The following is a 27,545-nucleotide window of genomic DNA, read 5'->3' as shown; positions in this document are numbered from 1 at the left end:
ACTTCTAAAACTGAACAACCTGCAACCTTCTTTCTTTCAAAACTATGGTAGAAACAATTGTCTCTGTTATTGTTGAGAAAGTGTTGGATAAGCTGATAACCCTTGCTTCTGATGAAGTGTCTTTGGCATCTAGTGTCAAGAATGATGTAAACCAGCTTGCTAACACTTTAAATACTATCAAGGTTGTTCTCTTAGATGCTGAGGAGAAACAAAATCATAACCCGAAGCTGAGAGTTTGGCTGGAAGAGCTTAAGAAGGTTTGCTATGATGCAGAAGATGTTTTAGATGAAGTTGAGGTGGAAAATTTGCGTAACCAAGTGGTGAATCGTCAGAGCATTAAGAAAAAGGCATGCCACTTTTGTTCATCATCAAATCCAGTTGTTTTCCGTTTTATGTTGGGGCATAAAATTAAAGAGATCAACAAGAGGTTAGCAAAAATAACAGCTGATAAGAATGATTATAATCTCAGTGAAAAAATCGATAGCAATCATGTTATAGGTTTGGATAGGGAAACTCACTCTTTTATTCGTGATTCTGATGTTATTGGTAGAGATAAAGATAAAGAGATGATCATTGAAAGCTTATTGCAACTAGGTTATGATCATGAAAATGTTTCTGTCATCTCTATTGTTAGGATAGGAGGTCTAGGAAAAACCACACTTGCAAAATGGGTATATGACGATAAATTTGTGAGTGATCATTTCAGTTTGAGAATGTGGGTTTGTGTGTCAGATGAATTTTCTTTAAAAAAACTTCTAATTGACATCATCAATTCTGCAACTGGGCAAAAATATACTCAAATGAGTTTAGACCAATTGCAAAGTGAACTACGTGAGATTATAAGTCATGAAAGATATTTGTTAGTTTTGGATGATGTGTGGAATGAAGTTCATAGGTATTGGTTGGAATTAAAATGTTTACTAAATGAATGTGTTAGTGGAAGTAAAATTTTAGTAACCACACGTAGTGAACGTGTTGCCTTAATTATGGATGTTGTATCTACACACAAGTTAGAAGGTCTTGCTCTTGATCAATGTTTGTCAATATTTGTTAAATGTGCATTTAAAGAAGGGCAAGAAAAACAACATCCCAAACTTATAGAGATAGGAAAAGAAATTGTAAAAAAATGCGGAGGTGTTCCATTGGCAATAAAAGCATTAGGAAGTCTTCTCCATTCCTCAACTTCTGAACAAGAGTGGATCGATGTGAGAGATAATGAGGTATGGAAGTTAGATCAAAAGGAGAATAGCTTTTTACCTGCTCTAAGAATAAGTTATAATAAGTTATCATCTCCTTTGAAACAATGTTTTGTTTATTGTTCTATATTTCCAAAAGACTTCGAATTTTTTAGTAGTAAATTGGTTAACTTTTGGATGGCCCATGGGCTTCTCCATGCCCACAATAAAAATGAAGATTTGGAAAATACTGGCAAACAATATATAAAAGAATTAATGTGGAGATCTTTCTTTCAAGATGTTGAAGAGCTTGATAATGATGAGTATAAATTTAAAATACATGATCTGATGCATGATGTTGCCACATCATTGTTCCAAAATGAGTGCTTAATAGTGAAAGGGAGTAACCAAATTGCTTCCAAAACATCTTATCGACATTTATTTTTTCATGGTGTCGATGGTGAAGTAGTTACTCTGAACTTTATACGTAGCTTGAGTAATGTGAGAAGCGTTTTGTTTTCTTCAATGATTGGAGAAGATATCACTATTAGCCAATCTTTTTTGAAATTACTTATCTCAAGATTTCAATTCTTGCGGATGTTAGATTTATGTTATCTAAGTATAGAAGTAGTGCCTAAAGGAATTGGTAATCTGAAGCATTTGAGATATTTGGAACTAGGATTAAACCCTATTAAAAAACTCCCCAGTTCCATTTACAAGCTACAAAATTTGCAATATCTATCACTGCTGGGTTGTGAGCAACTAGAAGGGTTACCAAGAGAAGTAAAGTACTTAATTAGTCTTAGATGGTTGGACTTAACAACAATGCAAAAGCATCTACCAAGCAATGGAATTGGCTGCTTGAATTCTCTTCGACATTTGATGATTGGCAGCTGCAGCAATTTACAATATTTGTGTGAAGATATTGGTCGTCTGAGAGCCCTTCGAAGACTATGGATTGCTAAATGTCCAAGTTTAATCTCATTGCCACGTGGTGTAAGAAACTTAAGCTCATTAGAAGACCTTCGTATCCTGGATTGTGAAAGGCTTAATCTTGATTTGAGCACAGGATCAGACAATCATGATGAACTCAATAGCACAGGGCCTCCCCTTCGATTCCTTGTAATTTTTGATCTACCAAAACTGGTAAAATTGCCGCAATGGCTTCTTCAGTGTTCGACAAACACTTTGGGAGAAGTAATAATTTCTTTCTGTCCAGAATTGTCATCTCTACCAGAGGATATGAATCGTCTTAGCTCTTTGAGAAAACTCAAGATTAATTTTTGTCCTAAACTGACGGGAAGATGCAAACCAGAAACAGGTGAAGATTGGTCCAAGATTGCTCATATCCCCGAGATTGAACTTGATGGAGAGATTATCAAGTCAACCGAAAATTAGGTATGACCCATCCATATCTCTTCTTCTTCATCAGTTAGTAGATAAATTATAAATATTCTTGAAATACTTATTTGAATAAAGTTAAAACTTCAATTGATAATTTGACTGGTTTATCATTTGATGTGAATTTCAAAATTTGAACCTATTCATTGTTTCTCCTTCCTTTCTTTAACTTTATTGTTTTATATATATGCAGGGGAAACTTGAATTAAATTTGTGAGTTTTCAATCTCATTAATTCAGCCTTGAAAAGTAAATATTGTCTCCCATAATGTTTTATATTTATGTTTTAATTCTTTTAGGGAAAGGACCTTACAATGTAAGTTTTTCGCTGTCAGGGCTCACAAACATGGATGAGTTATTTTATATCTATGTTCAAGTAAACTCGTCAGAGAATTTTGCTTCTTGTCCTTGAATACTGTTACATACCTAAGCTGCTGGGTGTAATTTTGTTCTCTCAGATGCCTTGTCTTCCTGGTTTGTTTAGCTGCCCTGAAATCAAATATGCATTCAACAAGAGTAGCCTTCTGGTTTATTTGCACAGAACACATACAACAGCACTTTCAATGAAATGTGTTTATTGATTGGAAAGAATAAACATAGCAGCCCTCCTCACTGCTTTATTCTGAAACTAATTCCAGTGATAATTGTTCTGACTAGAGTGCCAGAACCCCCTAGGCCATAGCCCCCTAATTTCCCTTCCCTGTGGTTTCCTTGCCTTTCCTCTCCTCTCCTTCTGCCCTTTATAGGCTGGCAATCTCCATTCAGATCTGCTGAAACCAGGAAGCTCTGCCATGGCGGTAAGTTCTTTGAAGAAAGATAAATGTTGGTCATCTATTGACCTCATTTTTTTGCCTGACTGCTTGTGTTGCACAATTTGTTTATTAATTTCACCCTATTGAAGCCACATCAATGTCAGGAATCTCTTATAGGATAAATCATCAGATGTTTGATAGGCAGCAGAAGCGTGCATTATTGAAATCATCAGAGTCACCAGACAAGAAGCAGTGTGTGCCCTATAAAATTTCTGGTGCTTTCTCATACTTTTGAGATTGAAGCTGTAATTGATTTTTATTTTTTATTTTTTTGGATTTATATAATCTTTTCCAGACTGAGAAGCATCTTAAAAATGTGACGGTCCAGCTTTAGCTCTTATTGTTGAAAGACTGAAAGCGTATTGTGGATCTCATGGTGTGTGTATGGCAAACTGGTTCTAATAATTTTCCCTTCCCCTTGTATGCCTTTTATATTTTGCATGCTAATTGGGTTTCTCTTAGTAGTACTTGAATCTGCAAAAGTAATGTCAATGGGGCCAACATCTCCAGACAGCTTGAAGGTTGCGAAATCTACTTCTTATTGTTTGGTGAAGCATGGAAGCAGGACTATATCTTTGGTATGTTTTGCATGCTTTTGTTACAACCATTTCTGCATGCAATGAGGGTGCTGAGTGTTTTTTTGATGGCACGGATACAGGGGCATTCCAACTAAGGGTGCAAGGGCAGATTCAATTTCGTCTGTTGAAGATATAGCTGTCCAATCACAGGCTTTGTTAAACATCAAGGATTCAAATAAGGTATTGATTGATGAAATTTGAAGCATTGAATATTGTGTGAAGTGTTAAATATACCGAGAACATGTTTTATATAAACTTTTTAATTTACAGGATCAAAGGAAGAGAACAGTTGTTGGTAGATTTAAGTTAGAAGAGCCACAGATAGAGCAGATCCAAGATCTTGAGGTTTGTTCTGGGATTTATGGCTAGATATATTTCTTTGTATCATTTGAAAAATTAGTTGTGATAGACATGTGCCTTTGTTGCAGAATGATATGAAGAGGTTTTTCAGAGGGGATTTGCACAGATTTTAAGAAGCAAGTTGATGGACTCGAGATGCTGCAGAAGGTGGTCTTCTCATGATTTTAGTTCTTGAATCTGTTTCAACTTTGTTAATATGTAATCTTGATCGAATCAATTTTTAAGTACAGGAGCTCCCATCTATAAAAAGGGAAATTATTGAAGTTATGGATATACTTTTGAGGAGGTTGTTTTGCAGTTCTTCAAATCTAACACAACATGCTTGATGCATTTTATGCTTAATTGACTTGTCATTGTTCATACAGGATAATGCTGATCGCACTGCATCCTTTGCTGTCCTTATTAATCTCTTGCGTCCATTAGATCCTTCAAGGTGGCCTTCACCTGTGACTAATGAGTCCTTTGCTGCCAGAAATCAGAGGTTTTCTGATCTGCTTGAAAAATGCCTCATCAAACTCAATAAGGTATCTTTCATTAGCGGTGCCTTTCTTGCTGTGCTTTCTAAGATTGTTTTAACATGCCAAATTGTTTGTTTAGTATATTTTTCTAACTGTAACAAACTGATAAGCAGTTGTGGGGCTGGAGAGCTCATTATAACTTGAGTGGTTGCATGAGTCATCCTAGTTCAAAAATTGCCCTCACTGGGACATGTAACTGAGATGATAGATAATACATTTAGGCTAGTATGTGCACTTTTTTAGCGGTGTTAATATATTTGTTTGTTTATTGGCATTGATTTTTTTGTGTTTTGGCTAGTTATGTGCTAAATTTTGTTTCCTATTTCTATAGGTTCTTCAAAGTACTATATATGATGTCAATCTTGACCGCATTCTTCAAAGCATTAATGTATGCCTGCAAGAATTGAGAATGAAAGAAATTAGGAGAACGTTTATGTCTACAGTTATCTGCTCCTTGTATTTTGGGGAGGCGGGGACTGAATGTCTGTTTTTCCTGATCTCAGAGCTTGAATTTTCATTAACTGACATCTCTACTGCTTTCTATTGCCTCATGTAATAATATTTAAAATAAAGCTGGAGCTGATGACAAACCGTTGCATCTGGTGAAAACTGTTCTACATGAATTTAATTTCTGCAGTGATAATTGTTCTGACTAGAGTGGCCGAAGCCCCCTGATTTCCCTCCCAATTCCCTGTGTTTTTCCTTGTCTTTCCTCTCCTCCCGTGCTGCCTTCTATAGGCTGGCAAGCTCCCTTCAGATCTGCTGAAAACAGCTAGCTCTGCCATGGTGGTAAGTTCTTTGAAGAAAGATAAATGCTTGTTTATTTTTTTATTGGAATTATATAATCTTATTCAAATTGAAAAGCATCTTCGACATAAGATTTATTCCTAGATATATTTCTTTGTTTCCTATGAAAAATTAGTTGTGCCTTTGTTGAAGAATGATGTGATGGGATTTTTTGTTTCTTTAAGTATGCAGCAATCTGCAATGGATGTCAGTTGTTACCTTTTTGACCTTTTATATGTTCATGTGCTGCAGTCAGGGCATAACATTGAGAAATAATCCGGGAATTGACAAAACAAGTTTTCGATTTTTATTCCGCTACTAAAACATTTCCTTACATATTGGAGGGTTTGCATTCTAAAGATAAACGTATGTAGACATAGTGTGTTGACCTTGTTGGATTCTTGATGGATCATCATGGGGCTGAGGTACAAAAAGAGCATTTTTATCTTGTTTCACTCTTTTGATTGTTTTCTGGAAAACTTATATATGTTCTGTGTTTAGCAGGTTGTTGCAAGCCTGACAGCAGAACGTGACGCTGAAATAAGAAAAGCTGCTCACAGGATTTTAGGTGTGCCATATCATGATGTTACATAGTTGCTTTGAATTTACCAGCTGTTGTTCTTTTATTCTTTGCTTTTTACTCTGCTTTTTCTACTTATTCTTACTTAGCTGCTAAACTCTTGCACTGAATCATTTTGCTGCAGCATACTAACTTTATGAACTGTGCTCGGACATTTCAAATAAGAGGCTTGCTCATGCTGTCTAGAAGAGTACCCTTGACAATCTAATCACTGAGCTTCTACTTTGGCTTTTGGATGAAAGGGTTCCTCATATGGATGGATGACACCCAAATTTTGAAAGCTCTCAATGTGTTGGTGCTTAACATTCTGGTGAAAACTTATCTCATATGAATACATTTTCAGTAAACTTAATGTATTTTTTTTGCTTAATTGACTTGCTATTGTTGATACAGGATAATGCTGATCGAACTTCATCCTTTATTGTCCTTATCAATCTCTTGCGTCCATTAGATCCTTCAAGGTGGCCTTCAGCTGCGACTAATGAGTCCTTTGCTGCCAGATATCAGAGGTTTTCTGATCTGGTTGTAAAATGCCTCATCAAACTGACCAAGGTATCTTTCATTGCTGGTGCCTTTCTTGCTTTGCTTTCTAAGATTGTTTTGACAAGCCAAATTGTTTGTTTTGTGCTATTTTTCTAATTGTAGCAAATTGTCCTCACTGGAACAACATATAATTGAGATGACAGATGTCAGGAACCTGGATTAATGCGGTTTGTTGAATGTTTGCAGCTCAGCCATCCTCCTGTACAATGCTTCAGGCTAGATTGCAGACCACTTTTCTTCAATCAACAGCAATACCAAAGCTACAGCTCAGCCTCAATCACAAGAAGGATGGAGGATTCAATAATGGAAGAATTTTCAACACAAGAAGATTTCCAGCAATTGTATTTCTGAGTACAGCCAATGCAACTTCAGGGAAGTTCAATGATAGACTTGGATACTAAAGACTCAATTGTAACTGAAACTGGAAATGATTTGAATTGTGGTTTGCTGCTTCCAAAGGCCAAGACCTGCTTCTCTATTTATACAAAATTTTTAAACTCACTGTTGTTGGCTTTTCGTTTTTCTTCCTGACTCTTTGTTTCTGTGTTGACAGCTTGTGTATTGTTATTTTGCTTCCTTCTTTTCCTGAAATAAGGTGTATTTAAAAAAAAAAAAAAGAGGTTTTTAGTTTATTAATGAGGAGCCAACAGTTTTACTTATTAAGAAATACATTGCATTATCTAATATTTTAATGATTAACCGGTTTCTTTCTAAAAACAACTTTCTTTTTCATGAGCTCTTAATTTATATATAATATTTATATTCATGAAAATATTTTTGTTTTAAAAAATTCTTTTTTTTTTTTTGACATGGTTTATGTACAAAATATGGCTCAATGACCAAAAGTTTCAAATGAAACATGCTTGAACACCGCAAATGAAGTTTAGATGGACTAGCCCAAAAAAGTTTTGAGCCCAATTCGTTAGGTCTCATTGAGAAGCCTAACAATGGTTACTCCGAGGCTCCTCTAGGTGTATCGGGTGGGGTGCGGCGGATATTGGACAGAAGAATATATATATCCATGTCTCCAACTTGTTCTTGCTTGTGGGGATTTTTCTATCCTTGTCCTTGTCATTGCCCTACTTATTTTGGGAATGTTAATGTAATTCATACCTTATTTCATTCTTATTTAGGGATTAACTTACTAGAATACCTTTTTACAAGTTAAATCACTATAACAAGCTTCACAAAAAGTGATAAAAATTTTTATCTCACAAAGTCAAAAAGTCACAAAGTTTTGAGATAAATTTATTTTTATCTCAAAAAATTAATAAATATTAAAATAATTATAATAAAATCAAAATTACTTTGGTAATCTTTTAATACTTAAGGTAAATGTGGTAATCAAATTATCACCTATATTACTTGTCATCTCCGTATTGGTAATAAAATATTATCGTAATATTTTATTATTGACAAACCAAACAAAATAATATAAGTAATAAAATATATATTCCTAAGGTAATCTTTAAATCTCTATGACCAATCAGCCCCTAAAGATATTTTTAATATTTTATATTTTAAACTCTTTCTCTCTATATATAAAATAGAAAAAAAGTGGCTCTACATATGTGTACAAGGGAAAAAAATTGAATGTTATTTTACTTTAATTTAAAACTACTCAATCACATAATGATATATTATTATTAGTATATAAAATTGTATATATTATTTATATATATAGCATAACAATTTTAAAATATTAATACCATAAATTTTTAATTAAAATAATACGGAAATATATTTTTAAAAAATATGTTAACAATAAGATGATACTATTAAAAAAATCATAATATAGTATCAACATAAAGAATATATTAAACTATACACGTAACAAAACACAATACTAAATTTTCATTACCTCCCAAGAAGTGATAAAAACTTCTTGGGAGGTAAGAGTTTTATCATTACCTCCCAAGAAGTCTCAACTTGTCCTCAAGGTAAAATTGAGAGAATTGTTCTACTATTTCAACAAAATTTTCCCATAAATTTTCACAATCTGGCAATCAACTTCATTTAAATAAAACCTCCAGTTGTCCTGTCGACGAAAATCGGTGGCCAGTAAATCCTCCGGTTGTAATTGTAACTCCAAGCCATTGGTAGACAGGCAGGTAATAGTTGCAGCTGAATATTATTTCCAATTCCTTTTTTAACTGTGAAACATGGAAGACAGGATGTTTTGTTTTTAATTTGGCTGTAATGCTAGCATGTAAGCTATAGGATCAATTATCTCCAAAATGCGATAGGGTCCATAAAATCGTGGGCTTAATCTTTCATATGGCCCTTTCGCCAACTTTTGAAGGTGATAAGACTGTAATTTTAGAAATACTAAGTCACCTAGCTCAAATTGGACCTCTCACCTTTTTAAGCCTATCTAACTTTTTATTCTTTTAATTTAGATAATATGTTGTCTCTGGCGTGAAGTAGGGCCCTAACCTCATCCACCTTAGTCATAGATGATCCCACCGAAGCAATGTAATAAGGTGTTTTCTGTATAATGCTTTGAAAGGAGTTATCCCTATAGTGTTATAGAAAGTAGTGTTATGTTAATATTTAGCACAGAGAAGCCACCAAATCCACTCTTTGGGTTGTTGAGCGTAGAAACAACGTAAATACATCTCTAACCCATGGTTTCCTTTGATTTGTCCATTAGTTTGTGGATGATATGTTATACTAAATTTAAGAGTAGTGTCCACCAAATGAAACAACTTGGTCCAAAATTGACTCATAAATACTCAATCTTGATCTGATACAATCAATCTTGGATACCTATAAAATCGTACTACCTATTTATTGAAAACATTGGTCACATCCTTAGCAGTGTATCGGTGTAGTAGTGCCATGAATTGATTGTATTTAGTGAGGCAATCTACTACAACCAAAATTGTATCACATTTTTTTCTAGTAAACCACCAATAAAGTCCATTGAAATATCTTCCCATACTTTTTTGGTATTGGAAGTAATTGTACCAACCCTGTAGGACTAATGGTCTGGCGTTTGCCTCTCTAACAGATTTCACAGCTTGCAACATTGTCTCGAATTACTTTCTTCATGCCCACCCAATAAGATACTGTTGCCATATGTTTGTATGTTCGAAAAAAATCCTAAATAACCGCTGAAGGGAGTGGAACGGAATTCTGCTAGTATTTTGGGTATAAGACTGGACTTAATTGTGAGAACTAAGTGGCCTTTGTATCATAACATTCCCTTTTTTTAGCGAGTAATCAGCATGCCTAATGGGGTCCCTTGAAAGATCTTGAATGATGTCCTTGTATTACTCATCGGTTCGAACTTCTTTGTCCATTGTGTCGACATCCAACCAATGTCCTGTTGAGATAGTTGACAATGCTACAGAGGTTCGTGGCATTATAGTGCATCAATTGCTTTATTTTCAACCCCTGGACAGTACTGACTATCAAAGTCATAGCCTAAGAGTTTCATGACCTCTTTTGGTTTATCACCATTGATTATTGTTTGCCCTATTAAGTACTTTAAGCTTTTATGAAATGTCATCCTAATAAATAATACCTCCATTTTTGCAAGGCTAGAACTATTGTCATCAATTCTCTTTTACATACAGATTTTGCCTGGGCTCAAGGAGTTAAGGCTTGACTCATATATGAGATTGGTCGTCATTCCTGCATTAATACTGCTCCTACAATTTCCACAATAAATTCTTTAGTGAAGTCTGACATGGCTAAAATTGGAACTGTAGTCATGGCTAGTTTTAATTTTGTGACAACAATTTTTGCCTCATCATTCCAATGGAAGGAGTTCTTTTTCAATAATTGAGTCAATGGTGCAACATTTTGACAGTAATTGTGAACAAATCATCAATAGTATTTTGTAAGAGCCAAAAATCGTTTAAACTCGTTTATGTCCCGAGGTTGTGGCCACTTCACCATACACTATATTTTTTTAAGACCCACGATTGCGCCATCAATTAAAATGATATGACTCAAATATTCTAATCTGATTATGGCAAAAGAACATTTTTTTTTTGTTCAAAACCAACTGATGCTTAGAAAAAATTCTCAAGGCTGTCCCAGGTGTGCTAAGTGCTCATTAAAATTCCTACTATATAAATCAATATATCATAAAAAAATACCAATATGAAATCTCAAAGGTGTTCCTGAAATATTTCATTCATCAAAGACACGAAGGTGGAGAGGGCATTAGATAGGCCAAAATGCATGATGAGGAACTTGTTGCGACCCTTATGCATTCGAAAGGTTGTTTTTTAATGTCGGTTTTTTTTATTGGAATTTGGTGATACCTAAATTTCAAATCAGTTTTACTAAAAATAGTTGTTAATCCCAATTCATCCAATAATTCATCAATAGCAGGGATAGAGAACTTATCTAGGATTGTCAACTCGTTGAAAGTGCGGTAGTCTACAAAAATTGCCATCCACAATCTTTCTTACAAACAAGCAAAACTAGACTTGGAAAAAGGACTAATGTTTGGTCTGATGATACCTGCTTGAAGCATCTCACGTACTAGCCTTTCCACTTCATTTTCTAATGGAGAGGATATTGATACGATCAAATATTTAGGGGTTGGGCTCCACTAACCAGGCAAATCACAAGATCATGCTAGTGCTGAGGTGGTAAACCGTCTGATTCTACAAATAAGTGTTGAAATTTTTTAATAGGGTTGATGTTGTTAAGTGGTCTTCTGCACCTCCTAATATTCTAATCTGTCCATGTCAATGAATTCAATCCAGAACCCGCCATTGCCCTTTTGATGGACTTCTACATTCCCTTGAATAAAGCTTCCATGGTCAACATGGTGGGATCCCCTGTAATCTGAATTTTCCCTCCTTGCCATTTGAATCACATGGTTTGCATTTTCCAATTGCTTTGGACCTTTCCTAATGATGACAGTCAATCAACTCCTAGGATCACATTGGCATTCCCTAATTTGAAGGGAAAATAAAATCTTGGGTAAACTCAATGTCATCCAATTCTAACCGAACATTATGATAGATTCGACTACTTTTACACATTGTCAATCTCTCAATGTTACTTGGAAATTAGTCACTGCACAATCACTGATTCACCCGGAATTTTGCCTTTGATTTTCATTGTTTTTGGTGAGCCTATTTCAACTACCAAATTTTGCAATAGCCCAATTACTCTATCTTCCATTGTGTGAACTTCGTCACTGCCATCTTCTGTTCATTCCTCGGCTTCATCCTCCTAATATATCGCTCATAGCTGCTTAAATCAACATCAGTGATTAGGTCTATATTTTTCATCAAAACAAAAATAGAGGCCTTGCACAATCTTCATCTAAATATCTTGGTTGCAATAGAAATTTTGACTTATCTAATTATAGTAGACGACAACCATTATTGTGGATCTGTAGGATAGGTGTTATGGTGGTTTATTTGTATCTATTATTATTATCTCTATATTATTTATTATTTAATGGCTAAATGACTATATCCCAACTGAGGTTTGATGATATGACAAATTTTCACTTTTTAAATTCATAAAATCAAATTTCTATCCGTCCGTTAATTTTGTAGTGAATTTTATTTGATTTTTTTGGAATGTCTTTTTCACTTTATTAAAATTATAAAACTATCATTAACATTTCATATAAATACCAAATTATCAATATATTTGTGACAGTTTAAAAATTTATCATTAAATCTCCAAAAATAGCAAAACTCTAATCAATCTTAAAATTTTACATAATTTCAGTCATTACATGATGTTAATAGATGAAAATTATATAAATATTTACAACCATTATTGGCATGAAAATAACTAAGTCCATCAATTGGGCCAACTAAATTGGGTCTAACTTGTTCAATCTTAGACCCATAAAAAAATTTTTGAGTCAGAGCTTCAATTTTGCCAATTCAGGTCTCATATTTTTTGTTCAAATAAGTTCATTATAATTTTTTGGACTTTAGGTTATATATTAGTCATTCCCATATAACTTTAGAAACCTACAAAAACACTCTTACAATCCCTATAAATTTAAACACATGACAAATACGCTTGTCCACAATACCTTTTTGATCTGTGCATTGGCCGATGCGATTTATGCGACGCACAAATCCTCAACGATAATTTGTTTTCATCTGGGAGATGGAAGGGTGGAGGTTGTTCGGCTCCAGTTGCCAGAGAAGCAACAAGGGAGAAAATGCAAACCCTCGAGGGAAAATAGTTATTTTTGAAACTTTGGGTGAGAGGAAGGTATGAGGGAATTGTATTACTATACAATGACAACTCTGTCTCTAGAAACACGTGAGAAACTTTCTAAGGTTTGTAGCATGTATAATTTGGATACTGAACTTCACGACAACAACAACAGCACACATACACTCTACTATTGGCAAATCAGGAGGATCTTTCTCGCTTTTTAGTTTCTGTGTTTGGGAGGATCTCATGCAGTGTCAGTGTATAATACAAATTAGAATTGGAGGTTCATGGGATTATGCCTAGACTTTTTAACTATAAGCCTAAGTCACTTGGATTGCAGCTAGATTCCTACAAAATTATAGCTCATTTCTAGACCTCATTCTTTGTTTGGTGTGGTGTTTTGAGTTGGCTTCTCCTCTTGAACTCTATTTTTGTAGGAACTCAGATAGTCTTTCAAGAGGAGGAAAGTTCCTCATTACCCTCTCTTGCTGAGTCTCTTAACTTTTTTCCTTGGTTTTTTCTTTGTACATCTCATACCTAGTTTTTGGCTGCCCTTTTATTGTGTTGGGTGAGCTTAGGTTGTTAGTTTTTCTCCCCTCCCTGGGCATGGTTTTAACATACTTACTAAAAAAAAAAAAATTTGCAAACACTTCTATTTTCATTTTGGGTTCTTTGCGGTCACATCTATTGTGTATCTCCGTTTACAAGAATCAGTTTAGGTAAATTTAGAAGTACATATATGCTTTCACGTGACTTCTGTGTGCACTTTTGTGGAGGCCTGCACAGTGCAGTTTTTATTGATTATCTTAGGAATCTATATTCTTAATGTAATGATAGCTTGTTCAAAGACATTGCACTGGAAGTTTATGGAGATTATGAAAGCTGTTTGATACCAGTTAGGGATAGGCCATGGATTTATTAGCAAAACTAATAGTTTAGCTGGTGGATAGAATCAGTACTGGCTTCAAGCTTTAATTGTAAATGAGTTTTACTTGTGTTTTCAACATCAAGCTGTATTACCCAAATCCAAAGAGCTGGAGAGCTTGGTTCCAATGAAATTTGAAAACAGTGGATGAAGTTTTTGTGTATTTCCTACTGTAAAAGCAAAACCTACCGTATTTTTGTTTAAATATTCGTGGGAAAATGCATTTTATTTGATAACCCTGTGCTTTCCATCATTATTGGAGGATATAAAGTTGCAGGATCCTCCAATAATAATGCCAATCTTAATTGGGATTTTCTTGCTTTCAGGTGAGGCCACAAACCATTGGTCAAGCAAGTAGAGTGCGAGGAGTAAGCCCTGCTGACATTACTGCTCTCCTTATAATCCTTGAATCCAACCGAAGGAAAGCCCATGAGCAGAGGAGGCACCAAATGCTAGCTTCTGTCATGGTTGATACAAATCAGCCATCTGAAGTCCCTTTGACAGAGAGCATCAGCTCATGAGATGTTCTCTTTGATGCAGGCTGTTTAAAAATCCTCTTTTCTATTTTACTGATTCGGGAGCAGAAGAATGACTGTTGTCATCAAAATGTACAAAGAAACAATGTGAAAGAGACCAGCCATATGAAAGCGGATCCAGAATAAGAAAATTATTTAAACGTAAAAATATCAAAAGAAAGTTTTTGTTGTCATCGTTCATTCTATTCATGAAGAAGACTGCTGGTTTACATGAGTGAGAATCAGGCCATAGAAAGCATAAAAAAGAGGCCTTCAAAGGTCGTTGCAAGGAGATTTTTCTCTATTTTTGGGGGGACTTCACAGAGTGGACATATTCAAAGTTTTCAAGGAGGGAAATAAGTCGTTAACATATATATTTTTTATTTCTAGACAAAAATGATGACTCAAAAGCATATCTTTGTTATTTCAAGATATAATGTCATTTTAGTGCTTTTATTACGTGTTCGTAGAGGTGATAACGAATTGGATCGAGTTATGTGATACTAACTTTGATGCAATCTGTTGTGTTAGAGGATCAAATTGTGTTGTAGTAAAACCTACTATAGTATAAGACTTACAAGTCAGGTTGGTGCCCACTAATGAAGGCCTGTGACACAATCGGCATTACAACAGATTGTGTTATGTCAAGTCTTTAACGTGGTACTTCATGCGTTTTTGGTGGGTTGACTCATTAAATTTCTTTTTTAAAATAATATTTATTCAATTAAATATTTAAAGAAAAATTAAATTAATTACTCAAAACTTACCCATATTAACGAAAAGTGCTCATGTAAATTAAAATAAAGCAAAAATGCCCGCATATATAAGCCAACCCAAAACATACCCACATCCATTTCCATCTCGAAATCATTGTTGCATTTTTGAAATATTTCATGAAGAAATCTCAAGACCTGTTATATTTTGAGTTGGTGACTAAATACTAAAATTTAGTACAATGTGACCAAATTTTAGGGAAATTGGCTTAAAATTTACCCGTTATAGTGTACAGAGAGAGGAGTTTCAGGTTAATAATAGATTGTGACCAATTTTTGAAACTGTTGTGGTGGATAACCTGAATCATTATTAAGTTCTACTTCTTAATTTTACCAAAATCACACTCTTAATTTAATTTTCAAATTATTAGAAGCATAAATATAGTTCATTCAAGACTACGGGCAAAAAGATAATATTTTGCTTGAATATAGTCCATCTCTTAGAAGGAGAATATTTTAATAACTCATTTTACTTGAATATTAGTTTCTTTTCTAGGCCAGCATCAATATAAAAAATGCTCTTTTGTAGCTCATCTAATGATTCAGATGATCTAGTTGACAAGTAGGAAGCTTGTCCTGCAGCAAGTAATCTTTTATGTGTATCACATAAAAGACCTGTAGAAAAAAAATCTGAAAGAGATCAGTGTTTCTAGTGCTTTTGCAATTGATGGTTATTCTGCTTGAAAGCATTTGTGCCAGAATCCCCTTTTGCAGCCAATGTTATTTTAGTTGCGGATGGATGTAGTCTGTATAATATAACTGCTCTAATTCTTAGCATAAGCTCTGTATAATCATAGGCCATATTCTTGTATGAAACTTCTTTCTGCTGGCTTTAGGCAGAGTGATTGCTCACATGAGTAGTTCCATATTTTTCTTATTCCTATTTCCATGAGTCACAAGATTAGCATTTTCTTGTTTCATATCAAGTTTTTCATGTTTCAGTCTTTCTTCCTCTTGTACACACATGGTCAAAAGTTCATTGACTGACCAATTTTCCTTATGTGTATTGTAGGAAATCTTGAAGGGGCTATACTCCATAAGCAAAGAGTTAAGGGCAAAGTGTACAAGAAAAGGGTCTAAAGCATCAATGTTCAAAGATTTGAGTTTGGTAGCAATATCTCTCATCCTCATACCATGCTGACGCACTCCCTTAGAATTATCAAATTTCATTCCTGAAAGCTTCTTCATAAGGGTGCTTGCTAATGCCTTATTAGAAGTTACAAATTGTTCTTCAATTGCTTTCATTAGATCCTTGGCCTTCTTACATTCAGGGACTAATCCCCTAATGCTTTTGCTCACATGAGCCTTCATGAGCATCATGCTTAAGCGATTGGATTTTTTCCATTGTTCATAATAAGCAATTTGTTGCGGCGTGCTTGATTCTGTGAGAGCAAGAGGCTCTTCCTCACGGATGGCCAAGTCAAGATCCATGCACTCACGTGTTAAAAGAATTTGTTCTTTTCAATCAACAAAATTATCACCATTTAGCATTAGAATATGAGAAGTATTGTTAAACAAAGCAGTTAAAAAGACTGCAATAAACCAAGAAATATGTAAATTTTATATAACAAAGTAGAAAAATAAATCTAAAATATTGATAAAGACTAACCTTCCTATGGGCAAAGGTTGTGTCTAACACAAATTTATCAATTAATTTTAAGATTAGTGAAATTCAAATACAAAAAGAATAATTCAAACATGAGGGCATAAGAATATTATTTTTACATTTTAAATTCACTACTTCACAATTTATTTATAAAAAATAACCACTTTCCTGTGGGTAAAGTGATTGTATTCCATAAATTATTCCTAAAATTTAGATGTCTATAATCTTTGTCCAAACATACATATTGATATACTTTATAACTTAGGATGCTACGGCCAATCTTGAGACATCAATATGAAATCCAATATTTGAAATGAGACATACAAATTGTCGTCTGCTACAAATTCCACTGATGCTCGGTTGAAGGTTTGATCTTCTATAATATTTCATATTCTTTAGATCACCCTCGTGCTGAGAATGTTGTACAATTAGCTACAGCTGCCCGGAACCCCGAAGCTGGAAGCAGGCCATTAATAAACATGAACGACACCTTAAATCATGGACTTCCCAGTCAGAATCGTTCGTTTGATCACCCTGGTACTGACAATGTTGTACAGGGTGTAGTTCTCCTCACGGACGAGAAGGCGTTATCTGGACTTCAAGCCCGGATGGAGAGACTGAAAAGCGGAACAATGGAACACCTTTAAAAACTTCTGTGCAATATCTTGCATGATCCCCTGCCATAGGATGTCTTCTTGGAAATGGAAAGCGAGCGAGATTGAACCAGAATTGCAGCCATCACCGTAATGTAATTCTTGCCATTCATTGTATAATGCAAATGATTATTGATTATGTGTTCTTTTTTCAGTGCTATGATTTAGTGCTTGCATATTGCAATCAAAGCCCTGTTATATTTTGAGTTGGTGACTGGATACTAAAATTTAATACAATGTATACATTTAACACAGGGTATGGCTCCGACTTTGCTTGGTTTCTTATACGATTGTTGTTACAAATATACAAAATATTTTTTATGAATCTGGATGCTAACCAATGTTTCTTTTTCCAGTTTTCTTTCAACGAAGGAAGAACCTGGAAAAGCTCTCCAAAGCCAACACCATAGCCAATAACTTTTGCAGCATAAAACATGTTCTGGCCAGCTTCTTTATCATCATCAATACTTGTTTCTGTGCCTGAAGAATCATTGTCATCACGTCTGATACCAATGGCAACTCTAAAAGTGCTTGTTTCTAGTATTTGCCAATCCATCTATCTCCTGTTTAGGGTGGCAACAAGACAGGATGGGGTTGAATACCCTAATCTCTGTTTTGGGGGAGACTTTTCCTGTCCTCACCCCATCCCTAATAGAGGGATGATGACAAATCCTTATCCTTTACTTACGGGTAAAATTTTTTTTCCCTCTCCATTCCTGCAATGAAAATTTCCTATTCCCTTCTCTTCCGTCCTCGTGGGGACAACAACAAAATATGTATTAGATGTCATAGAATATTTAAAATAATTAAAAATTATAAAGCAATTCAATATATCAACTAAAACTAAATGAAACAAGTCATCGCTCTTGAATTCAGTTCTCCTCTAAGTAATTTACATTTTTAAACATCTTTAACCGATCAACAATCATGTAGTTGTTGATCTCTCTTGCAATTGCCCTGTGTATCTTCACTTTAATAAGACAAAAAACTAGGATTTGATAGATGCACGGACAGTTGCATTACTTATGTCACTTATTCTCCTTCACCATAAACTGCACCTAACCAATTCGATCAATTCAACTAACAAGCAATTAGGATTCTCGCCACTATTATCATATGTCTCCATGAAAATTTGCATTTGGATTTAACACTTTTTGAATTTGGATAACCCGTTACAAAATACAAGTCACCGTTATATGATATAAGAGATTATACAAGATTGGGTATGATTAGATTTAAGTGTTTCACTAACTTTATACAAATGAGATGAAATGACAAAAATGACCTTCTTATGTTAAGTTTAAAGCCAAATTTAAAAATTGAGTAACAACATTGCCAGTGTTTGAAACTTAGTTAAGAAAAAATCACTAGCAAATTAATTCATAATTAATATACAAATCATGCATAAACTCTCTTATACAATATGAATTTGATATGATTATTAATACCTCATAGTCATGTTATATGTAACATCAATTTATTCTATATTTTAGGACAAAGTTAAAGACCCTACAAGTAAAAACAAAGAATTTGTTTTTCTCTTTGCATATAATATGCATTCAAATGAATAATTTTTTGTAGTGCCTTTATTTTAATAACTTGAATTGAAATATGAGTGATAATAGGGAATCAATTAAAGTATAGAATATGGGTGAAGGAAAGAATTTTCTTTCCCAAAGTTTTGAGATATGAATCAATGAAAGGATATATACTTTAATTAAACTCATTGTTTACTTTGTTATAAACAATAAGGTTGAAGAATATTTTGTTAGAAAATTTCTTTTGTATGTTAATATTAACAATAATAATAATTTGATTTGATAAATTCAGATAATTGAATAATCAAATTAAAGTTTACATATTGGTTTTATGCTATCATTCGAAATTGTATAATACAGTTCACAATTTATGATAAAGTGGACAACATTAGTGTAAATTTTAATATTTATTAGACCTTTGAGATGTGTTTAATAACTTACTGTATATTAGCTTAGTCCCTCTCGAAAACCTAACATAATATCTCAAAAAATACAATAGTTTTATCCAGTGAAAACCATATTTCAGAAGTTTTACAAATACAGAAAACATGACCCATATCCCTAAAATAATTTAATTCGGTGTTTTATAACCAATGCAATGATCATGGGATTAAATTGAATTTATTTTGTTCATGCAAATTTATTTTACATATTTACGTAATAAATTACGTAACACCACTTTTAATACTCAAAGCCTTACTTACTTGCATCTAGGACAAAGAATATACAAAACAATCAAAAGAAACAAGGCAATGAAAATGCTTCTTAGAAGGCAATTGGTTCAAGGTTATCAAATATTCATTCAGCAATATTATTTGATTTGCCATAAAATAAATGATATAGGTAATATTTTATTATTAATGATGCTATGACAGCAGATAATACATGGGATAATCTAATAATCACCCCTACCTTAGTTATCAAAATATTAGTAAAATAATTTTGATGTTGTTACAATTCTGCTCTTTTCTTTTTAGTACAACAATAACCTCATTTTTAATTAATATAACAAATCATATAAAGAATATTTTAGAATATCAAATACAATAATAATATATACCCAATAATATTTTAGATAATCTATTTTTGAGATTATTTTTTATTTTTTGTAATAAGAGATTACTCAAACCAAAGGGAACTATAGGGGAAAATGAAAATAAAAACTTGATGGATATGTACCTTACATTCATTCAAGACAAAGAATATATAATAGTCTTCACCATTTGTTCATACTTCATGTAATCCCCACGCAAGTCAAGGAATCTTACTATATATATAATGCCATGAACTTAGATGATTATTTCATACAACAATTCAATCTCACCACTTCTAAAACTGAACAACCTGCAACCTTCTTTCTTTCAAAAATATGGCAGAAATAATTGTCTCTGTTATTGCTGAGAAAGTGTTGGATAAGCTGATAACCCTTGTTTATGATGAAGTGTCTTTGGCATCTGGTGTCAAGAATGATGTAAAACAGCTTACTGACACTTTAAATACTATCAAGGTTGTTCTCTCAGATGCCGAGGAGAAACAGAATCATAACCCGAAGCTGAGAGTTTGGCTGGAAAAGCTTAAGGAGGTTTGCTATGATGCAGAAGATGTTTTAGATGAAGTTGAGGTAGAAAATCTGCGTAACCAAGTGGTGAATCGTCAGAGCATTGCAAAAAAGGTATGCCACTTTTGTTCATCATCAAATCCAGTTGTTTTCCGTTTTACGTTGAGGCATAAAATTAAAGAGATCAACAAGAGGTTAGCAAAAATAACAGTTGATAAGAATGATTATAATCTCACTGAAAAAATCGATAGCAGTCATGTTATAGGTTGGGATAGGGAAACTCACTCTTTTATTCGTGATTCTGATGTTATTGGTAGAGATAAAGATAAAGAGATGATTATTGAAAGCTTATTGCAACCAAGTTATGGTCATGAAAATGTTTCTGTCATCTCTATTGTTGGGATAGGAGGTCTAGGAAAAACCACACTTGCAAAATGGGTGTATGATGATAAATTGGTGAGTGACAATTTCAGTTTGAGAATGTGGGTTTGTGTGTCTGATGAATTTTGTTTAAAAAAACTTTTAATTGACATCATCAATTCTGCAACTGGGCAAAAATATATTCAAAAGAGTTTAGACCAATTGCAAAGTGAACTACGTGATATTATAAGTCATGAAAGATATTTGTTAGTTTTGGATGATGTGTGGAATGAAGTTCACAGGTTGTGGTTGGAATTAAAATGTTTACTAAATGAATGTGTTAGTGGAAGTAAAATTTTAGTAACCACACGTAGTGAACGTGTTGCCTTAATTATGGATGTTGTATTTACACACAAGTTAGAAGGTCTCGCTCTTGATCAGTGTTTGTTAATATTTGTTAAATGTGCATTTAAAGAAGGGCAAGAAAAACAACATCCCAAACTTATAGAGATTGGAAAAGAAATTGTAAAAAAATGCGGAGGTGTTCCACTGGCAGTAAAAACATTAGGAAGTCTTCTCCATTCCTTACCTTCTGAACAAGAGTGGACAAATGTGAGAGATAATGAGGTATGGAAGTCGGATCAAAAGGATAATAGCATTTTACTTGCTCTAAGAATAAGTTACAATAAGTTATCACCTCCTTTGAAACAATGTTTTGTCTATTGTTCTATATTTCCGAAAGACTTCAAATTTGTTAGTAGTATTTTGGTTTACTTTTGGATGGCCAATGGGCTTCTCCATGCCCACGATAAAAATGAAGATTTGGAAAATATTGGCATGCAATATATAAAAGAATTAATGTGGAGATCTTTCTTTCAAGATATTGAAAGGTTTGATAATGATGTGTATACTTTTAAAATACATGATTTGATGCATGATGTTGCCACATCATTGTTCCAAAATGAGTGCTTAACAGTGAAAGGGAGTAACCAAATTGCTTCCAAAACTTCTTATCGACATTTATTTTTTCGTGGTGTTGATGGTGAAGTAGTTACTCTGAACTTTATACGTAGCTTAAGTAATGTGAGAAGCGTTTTGTTTTCTTCAATGATTGGATTAGCCAATCTTTTTTGAAATTACTTATCTCAAGATTTCAATTCTTGCGGACGTTAGATTTACTTTATCTAAGTATAGAAGTAGTGCCTAAAGGAATTGGTAATCTGAAGCATTTGAGATATTTGGAACTAGCATTTAACCCTATTAAAAAACTCCCAAGTTCCATTTGCAAGCTACAAAATTTGCAATATCTATCACTGTTGGGTTGTGAGCAACTAGAAGGGTTACCAAGAGAAGTAAAGTACTTAATTAGTCTTAGATGGTTCATCTTAACAACAATGCAAAAGCATCTACCAAGCAATGGAATTGGCTGCTTGAATTCTCTTCGACATTTGATGATTCTCTGCTGCAGCAATTTAGAATATTTGTGTGAAGATATTGGTCGTCTGAGAGCCCTTCGAAGACTAATAATTTTGGAATGTCCAAGTTAAATCTCATTACCACGTGGTGTAAGAAACTTAAGCTCATTAGAAGACCTTCGTATCGGGCGTTGTGAAAGGCTTAATCTTGATTTGAGCACAGGATCAGACAATCATGATGAACTCGATAGCACAGGGCCTCCCCTTCGATTCCTTGAAATTTTTAATTTACCACAACTGGTGAAATTGCCGCAGTGGCTTCTTCAGTATTCAACAAACACTTTGCGAGAACTAAAAATTGAAAGCTGTCCGGAGTTGACGGAAAGATGCAAACCAGAAACAGGTGAAGATTGGTCCAAGATTGCTCATATCCCCAAGATTCAACTTGACGGAGAGATTATCAAGTCAACCGAAAACTAGGTATGACCCATCCATATCTCTTCTTCTTCATCAGTTAGTAGATAAATTATAAATATTCTTGAAATACTTATTTAAATAAGGTTAAAACTTCAATTGACAATTTGACTGATTTATCAATTGATATGAATTTTAAAATTTGAACCTATTCATTGTTTCTCCTTCCTTTCTTTAACTTTATTGTTTTATATATATGCAGGGGAAACTTGAAAATTTGTGAGTTTTCAATCTCATAATTCAGCCTTGACAAGTAAATATTGTCTCCCATAATGTTTTATTTTTATGTTTTAATTCTTTTGGGGAAAGGACCTTACAATGTAAGTTTTTCGCTGTCAGGGCTCACAAACATGGATGAGTTATTTTATATCTATATTCAAGTAAACTCGTTGGAGAATTTTGCTTCTTGTCCTTGAATACTGTCACATACCTAAGCTGCTGGGTGTAATTTTGTTCTCTCAAATGCCTTGTCTTCCTGGTTTGTTTAGCTGCTCTGAAATCAAATATGCATTCAACAAGAGTAGCCTTCTGGTTTATTTACACAGAATACATACAACAGCACTTTCAATGAAATGTATTTATTGATTGGAAAGAATAAACATAGCAGCCCTCCTCACTGCTTTATTCTGAAACTAATTCCAGTAATAATTGTTCTGACTAGAGTGCCAGAACCCCCTAGGCCTTAGCCCTTTAATTTCCCCTCCCAGTGGTTTTCCTTGCCTTTCCTCTCCTCTCCTTCAGCCCTTTATAGGCCGGCAATCTCCATTCAGATCTGCTGAAACCAGCGAGCTCTGCCATGGCGGTAAGTTCTTTGAAGAAAGATAAATGCTGGTCATCTATTGACCTCATTTTTTTGCCTGATTTCTTGTGTTGCACAATTTGTTTATTAATTTCACCCTATTTGAGCCACATCAATGTCAGGAATCTCTTATAGGATGAATAATCAGATGTTTGATAGGCGGCGGAAGCGTGCATTTTTGAAATAATCAGAGTCACCAGACAAGAAGCAGTGTGTACCCTATAAAATTTCTGGTGCTTTCTCATACTTTTGAGATTGAAGCTGTAATTGAGCTTTATTTTTTTTTTTCTGGATCTATATAATCTTTTCCAGACTGAGAAGCATCTTAAAGATGCGACGGTCCAGCTTTAGCTCTTATTGTTGAAAGATTGAAAGCGTATTGTGGATCTCATGGTGTGTATATGGCAAACTGGTTCTAGTAATTTTCCCTTTCCCTTGTACGCCTTTTATATTTTGCATGCTAATTGGGTTTCTCTTAGTATTACTTGAATCTGCAAAAGTAATGTCAATGGGGCCTACATCTCCAGACAGCTTGAAGGTTGCAAAATCTACTTCTAATGGTTTGGTGCAGCATGGAAGCAGGACTATATCTTTGGTATGTTTGGCATGCCTTTGATACAAACATTTCTGCGTGCAATGAGGGTGCTGAGTGTTTTTTTGATGGCTTGGATACAAGGGCATTCCAACTAAGGGTGCAAGGGCAGAATCAATTGCGTCTGTTGAAGACATAGCTGTCCAATAACAGGCTTTGTTAAATGTCGAGGATTCAAATAAGGTATTGATTGATGAAATTTGAAGCATTGAATATTGTGTGAAGTGTTATATACCGAGAACATGTTTTATATAAACTTTTTAATTTACAGGATGAAAGGAAGAGAACAGTTGTTGGTAGATTTAAGTTAGAAGAGCCATGGATAGAGCAGATCCAGGATCTTGAGGTTTGTTCTGGGATTTATGGCTGGATATATTTCTTTCGTATCCTTTGAAAAATTAGTTGTGATAGACGTGCCTTTGTTGCAGAATGATATGATGAGATTTTTCAGAGAGGATTTGCACAGATTTTAAGAAGCAAGTTGATGGACTCGAGATGCTGCAGAAGGTAGTCTTCTCATGATTTTAGTTCTTGAATCTGTTTCAAGTTTGTTAATATGTAATCTTGATCGAATCAATTTTTAAGTACAGGAGCTCCCATCTATAAAAAGGGAAATTATTGAAGTTGTGGATATACTTCTGAGGAGGTTTGTTTTGCAGTTCTTCAAATCTAACACAACGTGCTTGATGTATTTTATGCTTAGTTGACTTGTTATTGTTCATACAGGATAATGCCGATCGCACTGCATCCTTTGTTGTCCTTATTAATCTCTTGCGTCCATTAGATCCTTCAAGGTGGCCTTCACCTGTGACTAATGAGTCCTTTGCTGCCAGAAATGAGAGATTTTCTGATCTGCTTGTAAAATGCCTCATCAAACTCAGTAAGGTATCTTTCATTAGCGGTGCCTTTCTTGCTCTGCTTTCTAAGATTGTTTTGACAAGCCAAATTGTTTGTTTAGTAGTATTTTTCTAATTGTAACAAACTGATAAGCAGTTGTGGGGCTGGAGAGCTCATTATAACTTGATTGGTTGCATGAGTCATCCTAGTTCAAAAATTGCCCTCACTGGGACATGTAACTGAGATGATAGATAATATATTAAGGCTAGTATGTGCACTTTTTTTGCAGTGTTAGTATATTTGTTTGTTTGTTGGCATTGATTTTTTTGTGTTTTGGCTAGTTATGTGCTAAATTTTGTTTCCTGTTTCTATAGGTTCTTCAAGGTACTGCATATGATGTCAATCTTGACAGCATTCTTCAGAGCATTCATGTATGCCTGCAAGAATTGAGAATGAAAGAAATTAGGAGAACGTTTATGTCTACAATTATCTGCTCCTTGTAATTTGGAGAGGCGGGGGCTGAATGTCTGTTTTTCCTGATCTTAGAGCTTGAATTTTCATTAACTGACATCTTTACTGCTTTCTATTGCCTCATGTAATAATATTTAAAATAAAGCTGGAGCTGATGACAAACCGTTGCATCTGGTGAAAACTGTTCTACATGAATTTAATTTCTGCAGTGATAATTTTTCTGACTAGAGTGGCCGAAGCCCCCTAATCTCTCTCCCAATTCCCTGTGTTTTTCCTTGTCTTTCCTCTCCTCCCCTGCTGCTTCTATAGGCTGGCAAGCTCCATTCAGATCTGCTGAAAACAGCTAGCTCTGCCATGGTGGTAAGTTCTTTGAAGAAAGATAAATGCTTGTTTATTTTTTTATTGGAATTATATAATCTATTTCAAATTGAAAAGCATCTTCAACGTAAGATTTATTCCTAGATATATTTCTTTGTTTCCTATGAAAAATTAGTTGTGCCTTTGTTGCAGAATGATGTGATGAGATTTTTTGCTTCTTTAAGTATGCAGCAATCTGCAATGGATGTCAGTTGTTACATTTTTGACCTTTTGTATGTTCATGTGCTGCAATCAGGGCATAACATTGAGAAGTAATGTGGGAATTGACAAAACAATTTTTCAATTTTTATTCTGCTACTAAAACATTTCCTTACATATTGGAGGGTTTGCATTCTAAAGATAACCGTATGCAGACATAGTGTGTTGACCTTGTTGGGTTCATGATGGATCATCATGGGGCTGAGGTGCAAAAAGAGCATTTTTATCTTGTTTCACTCTTTTGGTTGTTTTCTGGAAAACTTATATATGTTCCGTGTTTAGCAGATTGTTGCAAGCCTGACAGCAGAACATGATGCTGAAATAAGAAAAGCTCCTCTGAATGCATTGGCTACTGGTTACAAGATTTTAGGTGTGGCATATCATGATGTTACATAGTTGCTTTGAATTTACCAGCTGTTGTTCTTTTAGTCTTTGCTTTTTACTCTCCTTTTTCTACTCAGTCTTACTTAGGTGCTAAACTCTTGCATTGAATCATTTTGCTGCAACATACTAACTTTATGAACTTTGTTCGGACATTTCAAATAATAGGCTTGCTCATGCTGTCCTGGAGAGTACGCTTGACAGTCTAATTACTGAGCTTCTACTTTGGCTTTTGCATGAAAGGGTTCCTCATATGGATTAATGGCAGCCAACTTTTGAAAGCTCTCAATGTGTTGGTGCTTAACATTCTGGTGAAAACTTATCTCGTATGGATACATGTTCAGTAAACTTAATGTATTTTTATTGCTTAATTGACTTGCTATTGTTGATACAGGATAATGCTCTGATTGAATTTCATCCTTTGTTGTCCTTATTAATCTCTTGCGTACATTAGATCCTTCAAGGTGCCTTCAGCTGCGACTAATGAGTCCTTTGCTGCCAGATATCAGAGGTTCTCTGATCTGGTTGTAAAATGCCTCATCAAACTGACCAAGGTATCTTTCATTGCTGGTGCCTTTCTTGCTTTGCTTTCTAAGATTGTTTGACAAGCCAAATTGTTTGTTTTGTGCTATTTTTCTTATTGTAACAAATTGTCCTCACTGGAACAACATATAATTGAGATGACACATGTTAGGAACCTGGATTAATGCGGTTTGTTGAATGTTTGCAGCGCAGCCATCCTCCTGTACAATGCTTCAGGCTAGATTACAGACCACTTTTCGTCGATCAACAACAATACCAAAGCTATAGCTCAGCCTCAATCACAAGAAGGATGGAAGATTCAATATTAGAAGAATTTTCAACACAAGAAGATTTCCAGCAACTGTATTTCTGAGTACAGCCAATACAACTTCCAAGGAAGTTCAATGATAAACTTGGATACTAAAGACTCAATTGTAACTGAAACTGGAAATGATTTGAATTGTAGTTTGCTGCTTCCGAAGGCCAAGACCTGCTTCTCAAATTATACAAAATTTTTAAACTCACTGTTGTCGGCTTTTCGTTTTTCCTCCGGACTCTTTGTTTCTGTGTTGACAGCTTGTGTATTGTTATTTTGCTTCTTTTCCTGAAATAAACCTGTTTGGTAAGAGTTTAGCATTA

At 34.4% G+C, this 27,545-nt stretch overlaps 1 protein-coding gene across 17 annotated transcripts; it reads left to right on the top strand.

The window, feature by feature from the left end:
* On the top strand, positions 1-27,545 carry LOC123228414 (disease resistance protein RGA2-like). 17 transcript variants are annotated; one of them, XM_044653831.1, is made up of 16 exons: positions 1-2,573; positions 2,770-2,789; positions 2,911-2,937; positions 2,988-3,372; positions 3,492-3,965; positions 4,046-4,145; positions 4,236-4,310; positions 4,394-4,472; positions 4,556-4,611; positions 4,691-4,849; positions 5,175-5,632; positions 5,882-6,054; positions 6,134-6,197; positions 6,334-6,519; positions 6,603-6,761; positions 6,939-7,253. In XM_044653831.1, the coding sequence occupies exon 1, from the start codon at positions 45-47 to the stop codon at positions 2,571-2,573; it is 2,529 nt and encodes an 842-aa protein (XP_044509766.1). In that variant the 5' UTR covers positions 1-44; the 3' UTR covers positions 2,770-2,789; positions 2,911-2,937; positions 2,988-3,372; positions 3,492-3,965; positions 4,046-4,145; positions 4,236-4,310; positions 4,394-4,472; positions 4,556-4,611; positions 4,691-4,849; positions 5,175-5,632; positions 5,882-6,054; positions 6,134-6,197; positions 6,334-6,519; positions 6,603-6,761; positions 6,939-7,253. The 17 variants fall into 17 exon arrangements, 15 of the variants coding, with proteins under 15 accessions (XP_044509766.1, XP_044509767.1, XP_044509772.1 ...); XM_044653832.1 differs by having other exon boundaries at positions 2,770-2,824; XM_044653837.1 differs by lacking the exons at positions 2,770-2,789; positions 2,911-2,937; positions 2,988-3,372; ... (10 more) ...; positions 6,603-6,761; positions 6,939-7,253 and adding exons at positions 22,668-22,734; positions 22,931-22,947; positions 23,068-24,122; ... (9 more) ...; positions 26,779-26,938; positions 27,115-27,545 and having other exon boundaries at positions 1-2,506.

The sequence above is a fragment of the Mangifera indica genome, chromosome 10 (assembly GCF_011075055.1).
Source record: "Mangifera indica cultivar Alphonso chromosome 10, CATAS_Mindica_2.1, whole genome shotgun sequence".
Taxonomy (NCBI): domain Eukaryota; kingdom Viridiplantae; phylum Streptophyta; class Magnoliopsida; order Sapindales; family Anacardiaceae; genus Mangifera; species Mangifera indica.
This window is presented reverse-complemented; position numbering and strand designations above follow the sequence as displayed.